The sequence below is a fragment of the Podarcis vaucheri genome, assembly GCF_965113315.1.
Source record: "Podarcis vaucheri genome assembly, chromosome: 6".
NCBI lineage: Eukaryota > Metazoa > Chordata > Lepidosauria > Squamata > Lacertidae > Podarcis > Podarcis vaucheri.
Window position 1 is genome coordinate 74,611,620 of NC_138764.1, and position 17,445 is coordinate 74,629,064.

Consider the following 17,445-nt stretch of genomic DNA (forward strand, 5'->3'; position numbering starts at 1 on the left):
ACAGGGAGGGCGCCACTACCTGCCATTCCACAGGAAATGATGTTCAGATATTTTATTATTACTTGGTTTGGGGAAGAGGATTCTGAAGACATCATGGCAGTTCAAGCTAGCCTTGAATCTGTTGTGTAAAGGGTAAGGCTGAGGGAGAATTTAAGTTCATTTCACATTTAAAGGTGAACCTACCTAATTACATTCCAAAACAATAAATGAACCAAAACATATCCCCATTCTTCAAAATTTACACAAAATTTTGCACTGCAGCTCTCCAGCCAATAATGTGTACAAAATGCATATACTAGGATAAAGTTTGCATAAAAATGCATTTGTTAGTGAATATAGCATGCAAACAGAAAATTGCATTGCAAAAATGTGTTTATTAGGCAATCTTGCATACAGAAATGTGTATATTAGGAGATATTTGCACTATGATGCTGATGAAATTTCTTGGGGACGTTTTTAATTTTTAAAAAATCATAAACTGGTGTGGAAATGTGGAGAAGTAAATTTAAGATTGGAAACATGGGAAACTGAGAGAAACCAAAATTGACAGATTCATCAATTCATCCCTAGTAGAGGGGAAAGGTTATTTATTTTAATAACAGTATATTGTGAGGAATGACAATGTACATCAACAGCAAGAGCAGAAGAAGAATTCAGAAGAGCATAACTGTGCTTCCTATAAATTGACTGCACTGCACCTATATACGGTAATTCTGAACAAATCCCCAGACACTTTGCAAACAAAGAAGATCAGCTAGTCAGATGTTTGAATACTGTAAAATGGAGAGATGAATTCTGCATTTTTTCACCTGAAATGGCTAATGTCGCTTCTGCCAAGGTGATTTTTCTTTGATTTGATTTGAGTTTGGAGGATGGTGCAGAATTGCCCTAGAATATCTGTGTTACATAAACTGGAGCCACTGTGTGATTTTCCTGAGATCCACCACCTACACAGGAGACCAAACAGTATTATCAAAGGAATTTTCATGCTATATCATTCCAGAGGTATAAAACCTCACACCCTCTCTTTCCGTTTCCTATCAGGTCAAATAAAGCCTCTCCTCCTCCCGGAGGGGAGGGATTGTGAGCGGGAGACAATTTTCACGTCACACAGGGGGCATTCTGTCCCCTGCCCTCTCATCATTGCTGGTGCGCCACACCTCCCAGTTGGGCACCCAATTGGGTGCCACCGCGGGGGCATGGTTTAGCCGCTCAAATGCGGCCGCGCCAGCTCTCCCCGCCATTGTGCTTCAGATTTTCCAGCTTATAGTTGTATTTGCATCAACAGGCTCCCCCTGCTGTTGGTTAACCCCTCATCAGACTCACTCCTCTCCGAGTGGGTGGAGTCAAATTTGCTGTGGTCCAATGCCTAAGCCAATACCTTCTCACATACCTTCTCTCATGCTGTAATCAATAAAGTTGTGGCCTTTTCTTGCCCATTAACCTAATATACTGTGTTCACGTGTTTTCATTCCCCAAGCGGGGATCAGGTCCTCGAATCACAAGCAGGAAACACAGATATTCCATCAAAGGAAGCAAGAACGTGTAGCCATTTGCATATGTCAGTCGTGCCTCCTGAGCGTCTATGCAGGCCACTGGTGCTGCAGTAACTTGCTCAAGTCTTTGACCATTTAATGATAATCAACAGGACACTTTCTGCACTGTGCTATGTGCACACATGTTGTGTTTGATTGACTTGTCTGTTTATTTCCTTTAGGCGTCTGGATGCCAATTTGATCTCTGTGGTACCTGAGAAGAGCTTTGAGAGGCTGCCCTCCTTACGCCACCTTTGGCTGGATGATAATGCTCTGAGAGAGATCCCTGTCAAAGCACTCAACAACCTGCCGGCTCTACAGGCCATGACACTGGCCCTCAACCAAATCTGGCACATTCCTAACTACGCCTTCCAGAACCTCACCAGCCTTGTGGTACTGTACGTGCCCCCTTTTCCTTTCCATTTATTCTTTCATTCTTTCAGAAGCCCATTTCTCATAACACAATGTACTGTTTAGACAAGCAGGAGATAGTTGCTTGATCAGTGTTTCAGTCTGGGCCGTGTCTCATAAAGGAAATCTCCTTAGTCTACGTAGCAAGTTCATAAAGGCATGGTTTTAGAAGTTTTTAAGCAGTTTTCAATGTAAAGCTGTCTTCACAAGCTACAGTACAGAACAAATTAAAGAAATAATATTACTTCCAGTAACTGCCCATTTCCATATGAAATGAAAAAATATTTCACAAGCAAGTTTTCCCCACCCCACAGAATACCATACCATGATTATAACAATGAACTCTAATAACCACAAAAATGAGCACACCAGCGAAAACATCAGATAAAATGAAACATACAGTTTTAGCACCAATGCATGTGATTAGGACCACAATATATTTTTAGGAAATCACACCTGTAGGTTATTTAGGGCTTGCTTTAACCAATAGCTTATAGGTTTGCCCATCCTCTCAGATGGAAAGTTATGTGTGTAAATTTGTTAACTGCATATTGTTTGGTGTTGATTAGGATGTTTTGCTTGTGATTACCAGCTGTCTTAGAATTATTACCATACTTATGAGATATAGGATTGAAACAGCTACTCCCACTCTGGAAATACGCATGCTTTGTGGCTAGGCTATAAAAACATCATCAGGAAACTAATACTAAGCCAAACTGTAGCAAAAGTGTTTAATGGTAAGACTACTACATGCCTTATGAAAAACAAATGAGGAAAAGAGGATTTCCTAAATTCTTTATGCATTGACTTCAACTGCCTGAACAAAATACAGCAGATTGTTTGAGAGTGATGATTAGAAAAATTAAAATATGCAGTTTATTTCCCAAAAGCTCCTGAGAGGCTTATTGTGTAGGACTTTTCAAGCCGCTTGGAGAAAACAAAAATGATTCAGGTTACTTCTATTAGTGCAGGAACAAGAGAAAAATAATAATGAAGTGTTATATCATGTACCTCGTGAATGATATTCTCCTGAATTGACAACACTACAAATAGAAATATCTAAATATTACCATTCCTTGGGGGAACTCTGTGAGCTAGTAGAGTTTTGGCCTTGGTTTGGCTACACTTGGAGATAAATTCCCACCCAGCCACAAAGTTCATTGGGTGCAGTGCTTACTAGCCTTGTGAGGATAAAATGATAAAACTAAAGAAATAAAAAAAAACCATCCAAAATTATAAAAAGAATACTACAAGACAGGAGTAAGTGATGGCCACCAACCTGGATGGCTTTAAAAGAGTATTTGACAAATTCACAGAGGACAAGCCTATCAACAGCTGCTAGTTGTGAAGGTGATGTTCTGCCTCCACCTTCAGAGGCATAACACCTTTGAATACCAGTTTCTGGGAATCACAGGTAGGCAGAGTCCATGTGTGTGCTCATGTCCAGCTTGCAGGCTTCCCACAGGTATTTCATCAGCTATTGTGAGAGCACATTCCTGGACTAGATGGGCTGTTGTCTGGCTCCAGTAGGTTCATGTTGTGTTCTCTTCCCCCAACCCTTAATATTACAGTGGTACCTCGGGTTAAGTACTTAATTCGTTCTGGAGGTCTGTTCTTAACCTGAAACTGTTCTTAACCTGAAGCACCACTTTAGCTAATGGGGCCTCCCGCTGTTCACTGCACAATTTCTGTTCTCATCCTGAAGCAAAGTTCTTAACCCGAGGTACTATTTCTGGGTTAGCGGAGTCTGTAACCTGAAGCGTATGTAACCTGAAGCATATGTAACCCAAGGTACCATGCATTAAAAGTAGCACCTGATTTGGCCCGTGTGTGTGTGTGTGTGTGTGTGTAAGTGTGTAAGAGATTTGGTTAAGAAACAATCATGTGGAGGCAGAAGAAGGGCTTGTCACTGCCATAAACTTTCTAATCTGGGAGCTAATGAAATAGCCACCTTTGGGAGGGGGCCAAAGAACAGCTGTGGAGGGGTACTGGGGAAGATGTCATTTACAGCCTGATTAATACTTCTGGATACCCCAGATCAGCAGTTTCATAGCTAAGGACATGACCTTCCCAGGTGCAGCAATGCTCTTTCCTGCTGCGCACACCTTGGGCCTGTGGGAGCGAAATGGCTGATCATCTGCTGATGGCGGAAAGAGCCAACATGAAAATATACAAGCTTCAATCTGGAACAAGTTAGGGGCATCAGCCTCTGCTAATAAATTATATCCCCACTAAGGAATTCTGTACACCAGTTCCCATCCGTTTCTCGCATAGGTTTGTAATGGGGGATGCGGGATACTTTCTGCACAAGGAAACGTCCTGTAATGTATAGATCTGCATTCTGTTAACATAACCGCAGAAATCATCCTTTCTCCTTCTATCATGTCTGGAAGTTACGGCTTTATGTACAGTGAGATTTTACACATCACTGCTGCAAGGGAGAAAATGTGCTTAATAACCTCAGTGTTTAGGAGACTCAACAAGGGAAATCGAAACACCTACAATCTAGCCCAAGATGGAAAAGAGAAAGCATCATTTCATCTTTCCGAGGATTCCTAGATTTCTAACTTTAGGGAAGGAAAACATATGAGCACAATCCAGAGAAATGCTTTATTTTGTTTTTGAACTTTGCAAAAAAAATATTTAACTTTTTGCAGCCAAAGTTAAAGCATTTATTTAGTTTTTTTAAGGAAAGGGAGGCACTGGTGGGCTTCAAGGACAACTGAAATTCTGAGCAGATTGATATCAGAGAAAAGGGAATTCAGAACAGACTGATAACAAGTCACAACTGTTGTTGGGGGGGTTGTACCCCCCCTGTTTATTTCAATCACTGGAGCAGATAGACATCCAAACAAAACTTTCAACATAAATTTGACACCCAGAAACTAAAAGAAGAAATTTGTGCTCTTTCTGTCTGTGTGGTTGACTAAATCCCTATCTGAAAAAAATAAAATATTTTTTCTGTCAGCAGGAAAAAATATAGAAAAATGAGATTTTTTTAAAAAAAGGGAAAAATACTGATTGTTTCCAATCTATTCTGAGAAGAGATCTTTAGGTGGGTCAAGTGGGATTATAATGGGAAAAGACAGGGATTCTGTACTCAACACAAGTGAACATAGAAATCTGATTCTGCAGGATTATTTTAGTGAGGCACCTGATGTTTGTTATGGGTGCTGGAAATTGCTGTTTAGAGGGGGCTAAACTTCAGTTCCCATGGTTCGTTGGAAGAAGCCATAACTGAAAGTGTGGCTGTGACCTAAATGAGTGGATTTCCCTACATGGGAGTCACAGCCAATAAAGGATTGGACCTCTGCTTCGTATTTAAAAGGGGAAAGCAGCAGTATACACCAGCATTCTTTGGAAATGATGTATTTGTACACAGAATGCAGCATTAGTTGTCATTCTTGCATACACTGGCTATATCCCTATTCCAAGTTTTCCCCTGTGATGCTTAGGAACGCTCAGAACACAATGTAGTAATCATCACATTATGTGTGTTTCTTCCTACATGCCATTAGCTGGCACTAATGTTCTGAATTGCTTTGTAGAAAATAAAATAAAATGTTTGATCTGGATTTTTATTTTAAACAAAGCAATTCAAGACAGTGCTATTCTGAAAGTTGCTTCCTTTTTGGAATGATCCCAACTCTCCTTCTTTTCCTGGATTCTGATATGTTATACATATTGTAAAATAGCTTCATTCTGTTTGTCATTGATTCATCAGAGGAAATATGGTCATTAATTTCTCTAGAAACCTGAATGAAATGAAGAATTATGGAACTGTGTCTTCATTTTGTCAAAGCACCACTTCTGCAATTGTCAAACCATCTGTGACTTACCAGGAGAAATGGCTCTGTGTGAGCAGGGAACAGTTTGGCAGGCACTGGAGCAACTGTGATTCCACTTGCTAAAGTAATTTATTTAACATGGATGAGAGGATGGAAGAATGGAAGAGGAGTTCCTCTCCTCAAATATTTACCATCCCAACTTGGACTGTGAGTCAAACTCCCTTTTGTTTATGTTCCTACAGATCTGATGGCAAAGATTGGGTTCCATTTTCCATGAGAGCTCCAGCATTTCAGATGCTCATAAGATTATAAAACTGTTCTGTGGGGACTGGAATGTTCATGGTTTGCTCCGTTTCAAAACAGAACAAAACATTCCAGGCCAAACTTAAGCCAGAACAGCTTGACCTTTGTATCTTTCTGGTTCTCCTATAAAGTCATGACTCTATTTGTGTCATGGTACAACTGGCATTCAGCATCTAAGTTTTCCAGTTTAGAAACTAGCTGTTTCCCTGGTTATACTATGCTCGTGCGTCGTCATCCCCCTCACTCCAAGTAGTATTTTGTCTAAAATTCAGTATGATGTAATTATACAGTGTAATAGTATGATGTATCTAAAATTAAGTATGACGTCTAAGCGCTTTCTCTTTTGCCTTGCCACCTTCTCTGCCTTTTGCTCCCAATTCAGTGGTAAAGAGCAAGTTTTTGTGGGGAAAGCCCTAGGGAGGAGGGGAGCTCTCAGACATGGCACTTTAAAGTGTCAATCTGCAGCATGAAAGGAAGTCTGGATGAGCCCTAAGTTCTATTAAGGTCACTGGGACTTACTCCCAGGTAAGTCCCATTGACTGCAAGAAGATCAAACCTATCCATTCTGAAGGAAATCAGCCCTGAGTGCTCACTGGAAGGACAGATTGTGAAGCTGAGGCTCCAATACTTTGGCCACCCAATGAGAAGAAAAAACTCCCTGGAAAAGACCCTGGTTTTGGAAAAGATGGAGGGCACAAGGAGAAGGGGATGACACAGGGCGAGATGGTTGGACAGTGTTCTCAAAGCTACAAACATGAGTTTGACCAAACTGTGGGAGGCAGTGGAAGACAGGAGTGCCTGGCGTGCTTTGGTCCATGGGGTCACCAATAGTTGGACACAACTAAACAACAACAAAGTGTGTATAGGATTACAGCCTTATTCCCACTTTCTCCTGTGTTGAGATGAAGGGCACTTCCAGACAACCTGTTTGTTGAACATTCAATCTGATTAGTTTGTGGGGAGGCAAGACAATGGGCTCACTCATGCCATCATGTAAAATTGCTAAAAACCCACATTTTCCTTATTCAAGTTGCCCCATCATAGTCCAAACCTGAACACCTTGCACTTTCTTCATACTTGGAGCAGACTTTTCTCCTGACCATGTCCCCTTTTTTATTGGTTCGTTTTTTTCTGTTTACTTGCCTCTGGCCTACCCCTGCATCTACTTTTCCTCCTTCCCTGATCAAGTGAGCTTGGGCGAGTAAGATTTCATGTGTGTTTGGTCCTTGCTCAGTACCTGAGCGTGGAGTGCAGAGTGAATGTGTTCCCCAGATGGAAACCTATTCTACTCAAGTGTTATGTCTGCTAGATGCATTTTTTGCCTTTATTTAACTTAGAACCGTTCCTATTGCTAATTAATCAAAGGTACGAAAGGTGAATCAAAGCTTTCCAATTGCTTGTGTGCAAGTTTTTGGTACTGTTTCAAATATGGCAATATGTCATGTGTTACTAGTTATAATATATTTGAACTCTGGATTGCAAAGCCTGGGATCCAGCCTTCAGAGCAACTTAAACTGCAGGTGTCATCTTTGTGTAAAGGTCCAAGGTGATGTCAGGGCAACCTGATCTAGAAATGCGCCATAAAATTTGATAGAGGAAACCATCTGGATATGGGGGGTGGGTGGGTTTGCTTTCCTACAGTCAGGAAGGAATAACTGTTTTATGCTCTAATCTCCTGATTTAGTTTTAGAATGAAATCGATCTTCTCCGTTGAAAGTTAGACTGGATCCAAGTTTTCTCTCAAGCATCTGCTTTCCCCTGTTTCCCACTTGCTTTAGAAAGGCAAGCAGTATTCTTTTTCTGCAAAAGAGCAAACACTCTAAGTGCTCATCAGAAACATCCAGGGATGTCATAGGCTTCCATTTATCCACCACATGTTTACTCTGTTCCTTGTAAATTCAAGCTGCTTTTACCATGGAACTTTGTGCTCTCTGCCAAACCTCCAGTACCGGAGACCAGTTGGAATGGGATTTCTTTTTTCACTGACACCAGACCAAACACAAATAATTAAGGTGCCATTGATTTCACCTGCTGCTGGATGGAATCTCCCTGGGGGCTGCATTACATCACGCCACTGCCCAAAACATTGCTTGCTGTTACAGACCAGGATAATATGTCTCTGTTCCATCATAAAGAATATAATGGCCATGAGCTTATCTAAAATACTCCTTAGTGAGTTGGCCACCTCTTTTTGCTCTGTAATGACATCCATTGCCAGCCAAAATTCCAGCATACCAGAAATGATCTCATGGCTGCTCTGGACCCTTAAAAGTGACAAATTTTTCTCTCTACGCTTCCTTTGTGGGTTGGGTTTTAATGAGTAGGAGAGGATTTTGAGGAAGCCCATCTACAAAGTAAGGTGGCTTTCCCCTTCTTACTCCACTTAACAAAAAACCAGACAACAAAGTTTAAAAATATAATTAATTTGTAATCTTGCATTGGTTCAAAGCAATGGCAGAAGTAAAAACTATGCTGGCAAAATACTTATATTTACAGTATAACCACCTTCAGGCATTCGCCTAAAGCTGGAGCAAGCGGAGGCATTTCTGCAGCCAACGGTGGTCAAAGGGAGAGGGACAGGAAGTCCTATCTGCTCCTTCCTCTCCAGGAGAAGAGGGGAACTTACATCACACAGAGTCCTCTTTACCAATTGTATTTCTATGATCCAAGTATCTGCCTATCAGCAAAGAAGGGGTACTAGCCCCTTCTCACGCTAGCTAGCAAGAATATGCATTTGTTAGGTTTGTCTGCTAATCTCCCACATTCTCTCCTTGAGGGGAGTCCAACATCCTCAGGTATTTTCCAAAGCCCCGGGACTGCCATTGACCACTAGATCTCTGTGGTTCACCTTAAGCCTGCTATCTCTGGGCAGTGGGGAGGTAGGGTTGCCATATTTCAAAATGTGAAAATCTGGACAGAAAAGTTGTTGAGCCTTTGTGGGGGGGGGTGGGGAGGCATGCAGAGGAGATGGAGTGAAGAGACCTCCAAGCTTGATTATGTCCCAAGTGACATCATCAGAAGCACGACAGCAACATCATCTGAGTACGGCATGGGGAGATCTTGAAAATTAGCCAGTTCGGATCCCATCCAAATTCAGGACAGATTAGCTAATTTTATGAGCACACAGTCTGAAACCAGATAGGGGAGTCTCCCCCATCAGTAGTCATGATGACTGGGGCCTATTGCATACAGATAACAACTGAGTGTGCTCCCTTCCAATGATCCCTATTAATTTTGAATATATTCAGTTGTTTGCCATGTTCATGAGTGCTTTGGGAACTCGTGAACACTTGTCTAGGGTCACCTTGCCCTTGGCAGCATTTAGCTTTCAGTGTTCTTATAGGCAACAAAATGGGGAAAAAATCTGTTTGCTGATGTTGGGAATCTAAGGATCTCCTTTCTCTCTGCAGACACCTGCATAATAACCACATCCGCAGCCTCGGAACCCACGGCTTTGAAGGACTCCACAGCTTGGAAACTCTGTAAGTTGTTTCCTTTTCCTTTGTACCTAGCACTAAATCATCCATCCTGAAAGAGTGGGACAGTCACGCTCTGCGTATTTGTTCCATCTCTCTGCAGGAGGATCTAGAAAGGCTTGATCTCTTCAGCTATTGCATCCTAGAGCCAGGGGCACAGCTAACTGCTCCGACACCTGGAGCGGCGGGGGCCAGGCAATCCGCCCACAGGGGCAGGGTGAGCTGTGCATGAGGGCACCATGGCGATCCATGCATGGGAGTGCCGTGGCGATCTGCCCCGTGGCGCGGCGCAGCAATCCCCCTAGGGGAGTGGTGTGGCGAGCTGCCCACAGAGTCTGCCTGGCGAACGCAACCCCCATGCTGCCGTTTCAGGCAGTGCAGGGCCCCGAGCCACCACGTCACTCCCAGGAGAGACGCATGGCTCAGGCGCACTGCAGGCCAGGCCCCGCGGTAAGTGCTGCCCTGCGGTGTTCCATTTTGTCACCCCCCCTCAAGGATGACGCCCTGGGCAGACCACACCACCCTCACCCCCTTCCTATGCCCCTGCCTCGAGCTGAGCTAGGAAACGGCTATGCCATACCTTTCTGGCACTCGTGTCTCTTTTTTCTGGATATATTATCAGTTCAATAAGTCCACGGTGAAACTTTTTCAGGCAAAGCTACATCACAGACTTTCTTACACCCAGAGGGCCATGCCAGCCTACGAAGTTGGGGGGGGAGGGGGGACTGGAGTAGAGATGAGTAAGGAAATGTCTTTGTAGGTATTTAAACTGAGGTTTTTGCAAGCCCTCTATTTGAATGCTTGCAAAAAATACCTTGCTGGGTGCTCACAAGGCATGCTCTGCTGCTGCCTACCGCTTCTCCTGCTCTCTAAGGGCCTGGAAGCCTATCTGGGTCAGGTCATGGACTTTATGCACTATGGAAAGAGATGGAGAAATGTGCTGGGCAGTGTGGGACAACAGTTGCTTGATGCACCATCATGTAACCTCCCCGCAAACAGATCAGAATGAATGCTCAATATTATCCACAGTTGTCTTATCTCCATGCAAACATCTCAGGATCAATGCTCAAGGAACAGGTTGTGTAAAAGGAACCTGGAACTACCAGTCTCAGAATCGCCAGAAGGAAACTGATGCTATTTGCATTAATTCCACCTTATCCCTGCTAGAAATGATGTAAATTACTTCGGTCTCTCAGTGAAGATTCTGAGGGTTGGCCATCACAGTACCATCCTTTTCAGGTAAATATATTCTGTCATGGCTTGGGAAGTGCCCACTACAATATCCTGTCCTGATAAGTTGCTGGACCATTGAAGTACAAGAGCAACTGGTGTGGTGGGACAGACAAATGGGGCCTTGCCTAACTACTGTGATGGAAACAGCTTTCTTTTTTATATGATGACCCAGTAAAAAATAACAGACGAGATAAATCAGCATTCCAAACATGAAACTAAGAGGCTCTTGCCCTTAGTTGTCCAGAGACCTTTGCATCCACTCCAGTAAAACAATTATTGACTTTAATGATGGAATCAAACTGTCAAAAGAACAAGAAGGACAAAATGGGGAAAGAGCCAGTAAAAGAGAACGAAACTCTATCCCAGCATAAAAGTGTCATTCAAGGAGATAAAGCTGCCACCAAGATGTGAAATTCTGCCAAGGATGTCTGTTATCCCCAGAAGCTCGGAGCTAGGAATTAGGAAGAGGCAATATGAGAAAATATGTTTTCCAGACAATAGTATATATAATATGCTCCATTCCTAGAGCCTCCATTTAGGAAGGGGAGAAAGATGATGATGATGATGATGATGATGATGATGATGATAATAATAATAATAATAATAATAATAATAATAATAATAATAATAATAATAATAATAATATACCCCGCCCACCCATCTGGCTGGGTTGCCCCAGCCACTCTGGGCAGCTTCCAACACACATAAAAATAATAATAAAAAACATCAAGCATTAATAGTAACAGTCTGATCCAGACTTGGAGGCTACAGTCTCTTCCTTGTATGGCAGGAAAATGTACTATGCACATGATCTAAGTCTGTGCACATCATGTGTAACATTTCAAAATATATCTTGGAGTGAAGTTCTTGGATCACACAATACAGCCCCTTGGGGTGTCAAAATGTATAGCACCCAGAAGACAGTGTGTGTGTGTGTGTGTGTGTGTGTGTGTGTGTGTGTTGACAGCAGTGTTATTTACGTGGGATGACTTACATCAGGAAAAATCTTTAGGCTGAAAGTCCTAAAGATGGTGGTATCTGTGCTTCAGTTCAGTCCCATCAAATCAAAGCAAGGACAATCCAAGAGCATTACTTATACCATAGTGCAATGGGGGAACCCTTATACTTAGCCACAACATTGTATTTTAAATTGTTGTAACCTACTCTGGGACCTTAGGGTAAAGGGTGTATAATAATAACAACAACAACATTTCACACCATTGTTCCATATATTTTTTCATTAATGCAGATCCAAATTCTGGTGTTTATAAAAGTCACAAAGAAAATAATGTCTAAGATGCAAAGGTTCCTTGTGTGATACGTTGTTATATTTTCAAATATCCCTCTATTTCATATTTCTTTATTATTATTATGTGTAAACACTTCCTCAAAAATGTGGATCAGCACAGTGTCTGTGATTGCCACTCATTTCAGTGGCCATTATAATATTGCTAGGATTGTGCTTCTGAAATTCAGAAGACTTGTAGGTGCTCAAATTCAGTGATTTCTATCAATATGGTAAGGGGCCATATTGCTATCACAGTGAATTGGCCCAGTTCACATATGCAGGCAGTGATATGAGTGGACACACTGGTCCTAGTACAGTTCTTTGGGAGACTCCATTGTTTGCTTCTTACTGTTCTCCATTTTGTAAGTGAACCATTTATTCCAACCCTCTGCTTCCTGTTCTTTAACCATTCCTCAAGCTCCATGACTCCTTAATTTACAGAGGGGCCTTCAGTACAGAGCTTTCCCAAAACAAAATCCAGCCACACCATGTCCACCTGGTCAGCCTATCTACATGTACATTGACAGTTCTAGTTACAGGTAGGTAGCCGTGTTGGCCTGCCATAGTCAAAATAAAAAAATTCCTTCCAGTAGCACCTTAAAGACCAACTAAGTTAGTTCTTGGTATGAGCTTTCGTGTGCATGCGTATCTGAAGAAGTGTATCTGAAGAAGTGTGCATGCACACGAAAGCTCATACCAAGAACTAACTTAGTTGGTCTTTAAGGTGCTACTGGAAGGAATTTTTTTATATCGACAGTTCTGAAATGCTAGTTGGGCAGGACTGCCTTTTTGGAAGCCATGTTGATTTTCCTCAGCAAGGCTTGTTAATGTGTTTAACAATTCTGACTTTAATAATTTCTTCCAATTTACCTGGAACAGAAGTTACGCTGACAGATCAGTAATTTTCCAGATCCCCTTAGGATTAATTAAAAAACAAAACAAAAAAATGGTGTTAACTTTGGCTGCCTTCCAATCTTCTGGTAAAGAGGGTGATTTTCATGATGCTGTATACTTTTCTTAAAAGATCAGCAATTTAGTATTTGAGATATTTAAGACTTTTAAAATAAATGCCATCTGGCCTCAGTTGTCCATAGACCTCTCTATTTACCCAGTTTGCTTTAACAACAGAATCAAGTCATATAAAGAACAACAACTAAGGAGAGAAAAATAGATTTTCTAATTTGCAATTTTTAGATTAGCTCTAAACCTTGTTCACCTCCTTAGATGCCCTCTCTGAAAACAATGGTACATGTGTAACATCTTCCAATTACATGAAAGGCCAGCACAGAGAAGAAATTCATTTATCCTCTGTACCATTGCCCAGTGTTCCTTTACTACTCCCTTCACCTCTTGGTTGCCATCTAAAAGTCTTACTGCCCCTGGTTGGTTGGTTGGTTGGTTGGTTGCTTGCTTGCTTCCTTACTTCTCACATTACTTAAGAAGGAAGGTTTGTTAGTTGCTTTGTGTCATTAGTAATTTGCTCCTTAAATTCCTTCTTTGCTTTCCTTTATCAATTTACAGTGTACTCTTTCAAAATTTTCCTCTGTTGCTAAAATACACAGTCATCCACCATACCTTGCCTCCTTGCCCCCCAGTTTGTCATAACCTGCATATACATTTGCCCAAAGGTGATGATGATCTTTGGCACCCATTATCACAATATTTTCCCTTTTGGCTGCCTGCCTGATTTCTATCTATCTCAAGATCAACACTAGAATTTTGGATCGGGGTGGGGGGAGGCACAAGAGCATAACCCCAGTTACTTTAGCTTAGAACTCTATCCATCATGATTCTATGACTGTGGGTGAAGTTCTTTCTCCTAAGGCTTCCTTGGATTTTATGTCCACGGATAACTGTATCCTACTGATCCACTGTGCCTCCAATATTCCCATTATATTCATGTTCTCCTTTTATTACTAGGCATTGTAACATGAAAACCAGCCAAACATCTCATAGCAAAAATCACAAGCAAAGAAGATATCCTGAGGAGGAGGGTGGGAAAGGTGTTTATATGGCAATGCTCAAAGCCTCAGAGCTAAAATGATGAGCAACCTGGATTAGACAAATTCATGAAGGATACAGCTATAGCTACCTTCCATTATGACTATGTTCTACCTCCACTGTCAGGGGAAGTAGGCTTCTGAATACCAGTTGCAGGGAATTACAATTGGGGAGAGTGTTCTTGCAGTCCTGTCCAGCTTTCCATAGGTACAGACGCTTCAGGTTACAGATGCTTCAGGTTACAGACTCCGCTAACCCAGAAATAGTACCTCGGGTTAAGAACTTTGCTTCAGGATGAGAACAGAAATTGTGCTCCGGCGGCGCAGCAGCAGTGGGAGGCCTCATTAGCTAAAGTGGTGCTTCAGGTTAAGAACAGTTTCAGGTTAAGAACGGACCTCAGAATGAATTAAGTTCTTAACCCGAGGTACCACTGTATCTATTTAGCTACAGTGAGACCAGGCTAGATGGGCATTGGGCCTGATCCGACAGGGCTCTCTCTATGTTCTCCACTATTTCTATGTGATTAAAAAGGTAAAGGTAAAGGACCCCTGACAGTTAAGCCCAGTCACGAATGACTCTGCTGTTGCGGTGCTCATCTCGCTTTACTGGCTGAGGGAGCTGATGTTTGTCTGCAGGCAGTTTTTCCGGGTCATGTGGCCAGCATGACTAAGCTGCTTCTGGCAAAACCAGAGCAGTGCACGCAAACACCATTTACTTTCCCGCTGGAGCGGTACCTGTTTATCTACTTGCACTTTGACGTGCTTTCGAACTGCTAGGTTGGCAGGAGCTGGGACCGAGCAACGGGAGCTAACCCCGTCGCGGGAATTCAAACTGCCGACCTTCTGATCGGCAAGCCCTAGGCTCTGTGGTTTAGACCACACCTGTCCTCAGTTTGAGGGCACAGAGCGCTGAGATAATCATCCCTAAGGGACAGGGATGTTGCTAGGTACGTTGCTAACACATAGTGCAGACTCCTGTCTTGAAGCACCCTTGTTGCCTGTAAAGAATATGTGGTTTGGCATTGCTCTTTACCTGGGAGGGATACATATTGCACATTTTAAAAGGGTCCACATCCCACAAGTTGTGAATGAAGCAGGTGCTGGAACATGGCGGCAGTGGTGAATGTTTGACGTGTAGCCAAGCTACAGTGAGATCCCTTTCCCACCACCCATTGCTCTTGTGCAACTAATTGGCAAGCCATCTCCCCCTCTAGCAATCTCTGCTGTTGCCACCAAGTCATCTCCTCTCCTGTGAGATTACAGGAAGAAATAAGGAAACCTCCGTGTTCATTCTCTTTTGTGCGGTTTGGCAGGTTTCCTTTGGAAGTCATTAGGGAGCCTAGCCAGTTCACCTAGGGATAGAAGACACAATGCAGGCATGCAAAGGAGAAACCGAAGCACCCCAAGGGCACCCCAAGGGCACAGAGCCAGGCTTTATTCCGGAAAGCTGATTGATATGAGCATGTTTTTGAAACGGCTTGCCGGGGCTTTTACCGAAACTGACATTAAATCTCAGGAGTTCAAGCTATCATATGAAATGCTGTGCAAATAACAGAGGAATAGTCACGGGAATTAACCTAAAGGAGACGCCAAGCTTTATGGGCCCAGGACTGAAGGCAGTGATGAATGGAGGAGAATGTGGCTCTCCGGAAAAGTAAAAGAAGGAAGCATCTGTTAAAGGGTTTGGGGTTTGTTTGGGTTTTCGGTAAAAATTGCAATAAGAGGGGGAAATGGAATAAAAGGAAATGGCATACTTTAGGTAAAGGGACCCCTGACCATTAGGTCCAGTCGTGACCGACTCTGGGGTTGCGGCGCTCATCTCGCTTTACTAGCCGAGGGAGCCGGCGTACAGCTTCCGGGTCATGTGGCCAGCATGACTAAGCTGCTTCTGGCGAACCAGAGCAGTGCACGGAAACACCGTTTACCTTCCCGCCGGAGCGGTACCTATTTATCTACTTGCACTTTGACGTGCTTTCGAACTGCTAGGTTGGCAGGAGCAGGGACCGAGCAATGGGAGCTCACCCCGTTGCGGGGATTCGAACCGCCAACCTTCTGATCGACAAGTCCTAGGCTCAAAATAGCAGGTTCAGTGAACAGAGATCTTCCCGCCATAGGCACTGATGGTCAAGCCATGAATATTGCTGCATTGCATATACCCTTCAAGCTTATCTATCCAGCCCTCGGGGCTCTTCCCCAGCCACACCTCCTGAAGGCCGTGCTTTGCTGCCTCCTTGAGCTTTTCTGCCTGATTGAAATATGTCCTTGAACTCTGATGACAATGCCTCTTGCTTCCCTGGACGGAGCATAGAGAGGTGTGTTTGAGCATGTGGAGAAACTCGCCTAGGGCAGGGGTCAGCAAACTTCTTCAGCAGGGGGCCAGTCCACTGTCCCTCAGACCTTGTGGGGAGCTGGACCATATTTTTTTTTTGGGGGGGGAATCAAGAATTCCTTTGCCCCACAAATAACCCAGAAATGCATTTTAAATAAAAGCACATATTCTACTCATGTAAAAACACCAGGCAGGCCCCACAAATAACCCAGAGATGCATTTTAAATAAAAGAAAACATTCTACTCATGTAAAAACACAATGATTCCCGGATCATCCGCAGGCCAGGCAATTGAGTTGGATCCGCCCCCCCAGGCCTTAGTTTGCCTACCATGGCCTAGGGTATGAAGACAGAATTTACATTCATTGCTCAGCTTACCTTTGACTCTGGCATGCCCACCACAGAGGACATGTGGCCCTCAGAAGATTGCCCAGGAGGAATTAGAGAGCTCGGATTGAAGAAGGTTCCCCAAACCATAGCTATGGGTTCACCCTCTGTCTAACAAGCAAGAAGAAACTTGCCTTCTCACTCCAGATAGTACATTCATGCTAAAGTGATCTGCCGTATTTTTATGAGCTCCAAACTCTTGCACTCCTAAGGCTTCTTCCTAGCCTCTTTTCAGTCTTGGCCTCACCACTGCACGGGTGTCTGTTCTTTCAGCCCTGTCAATTCAGCTGTTAGGCTCTCCTAGTGGGACAGAAAGTTCTACCTGAGGCAGAAGCAAGGTGTGCTTGTTTGTGTGGGGCAGGGATGGACTGTTGATTCTTAAGGAGACAGCACCCTCTTAAGGATGTTCTAATTACTGATATATCTAAGATCATGGATGTCATAACAACTTAGCACACTCCACTGTGTGTGAGGTACACTTTTCAAAAGCATAACACAAACTTTCCTCTTTCTGAACTGAGAGAATAAAAATCGAGAGGGGCAGAACAAAGCAAAAGCTGTGCCAATCCTGATGGCCAAGTTATGTTGAAACATGTGATTATCAGTTTATTACACACCGTGCTTTTTTTCTTTTAAAAAAGTGTTTAGGGGTACTCTCATTTTCCTACTCATACTGAAATACTGCCCTTCAATAAG

At 43.0% G+C, this 17,445-nt stretch overlaps 1 protein-coding gene across 1 annotated transcript in view; it reads left to right on the forward strand.

The window, feature by feature from the left end:
• LGR6 (leucine rich repeat containing G protein-coupled receptor 6) overlaps window positions 1-17,445 on the forward strand; it is a 153,937-nt gene that overhangs the window by 93,254 nt on the left and 43,238 nt on the right. The window contains exons 5-6 of the mRNA XM_082227417.1: window positions 1,718-1,933; window positions 9,448-9,519. Coding sequence (XP_082083543.1) covers window positions 1,718-1,933; window positions 9,448-9,519 — 288 coding nt within the window. The remainder of the gene's footprint in view (window positions 1-1,717; window positions 1,934-9,447; window positions 9,520-17,445) is intronic.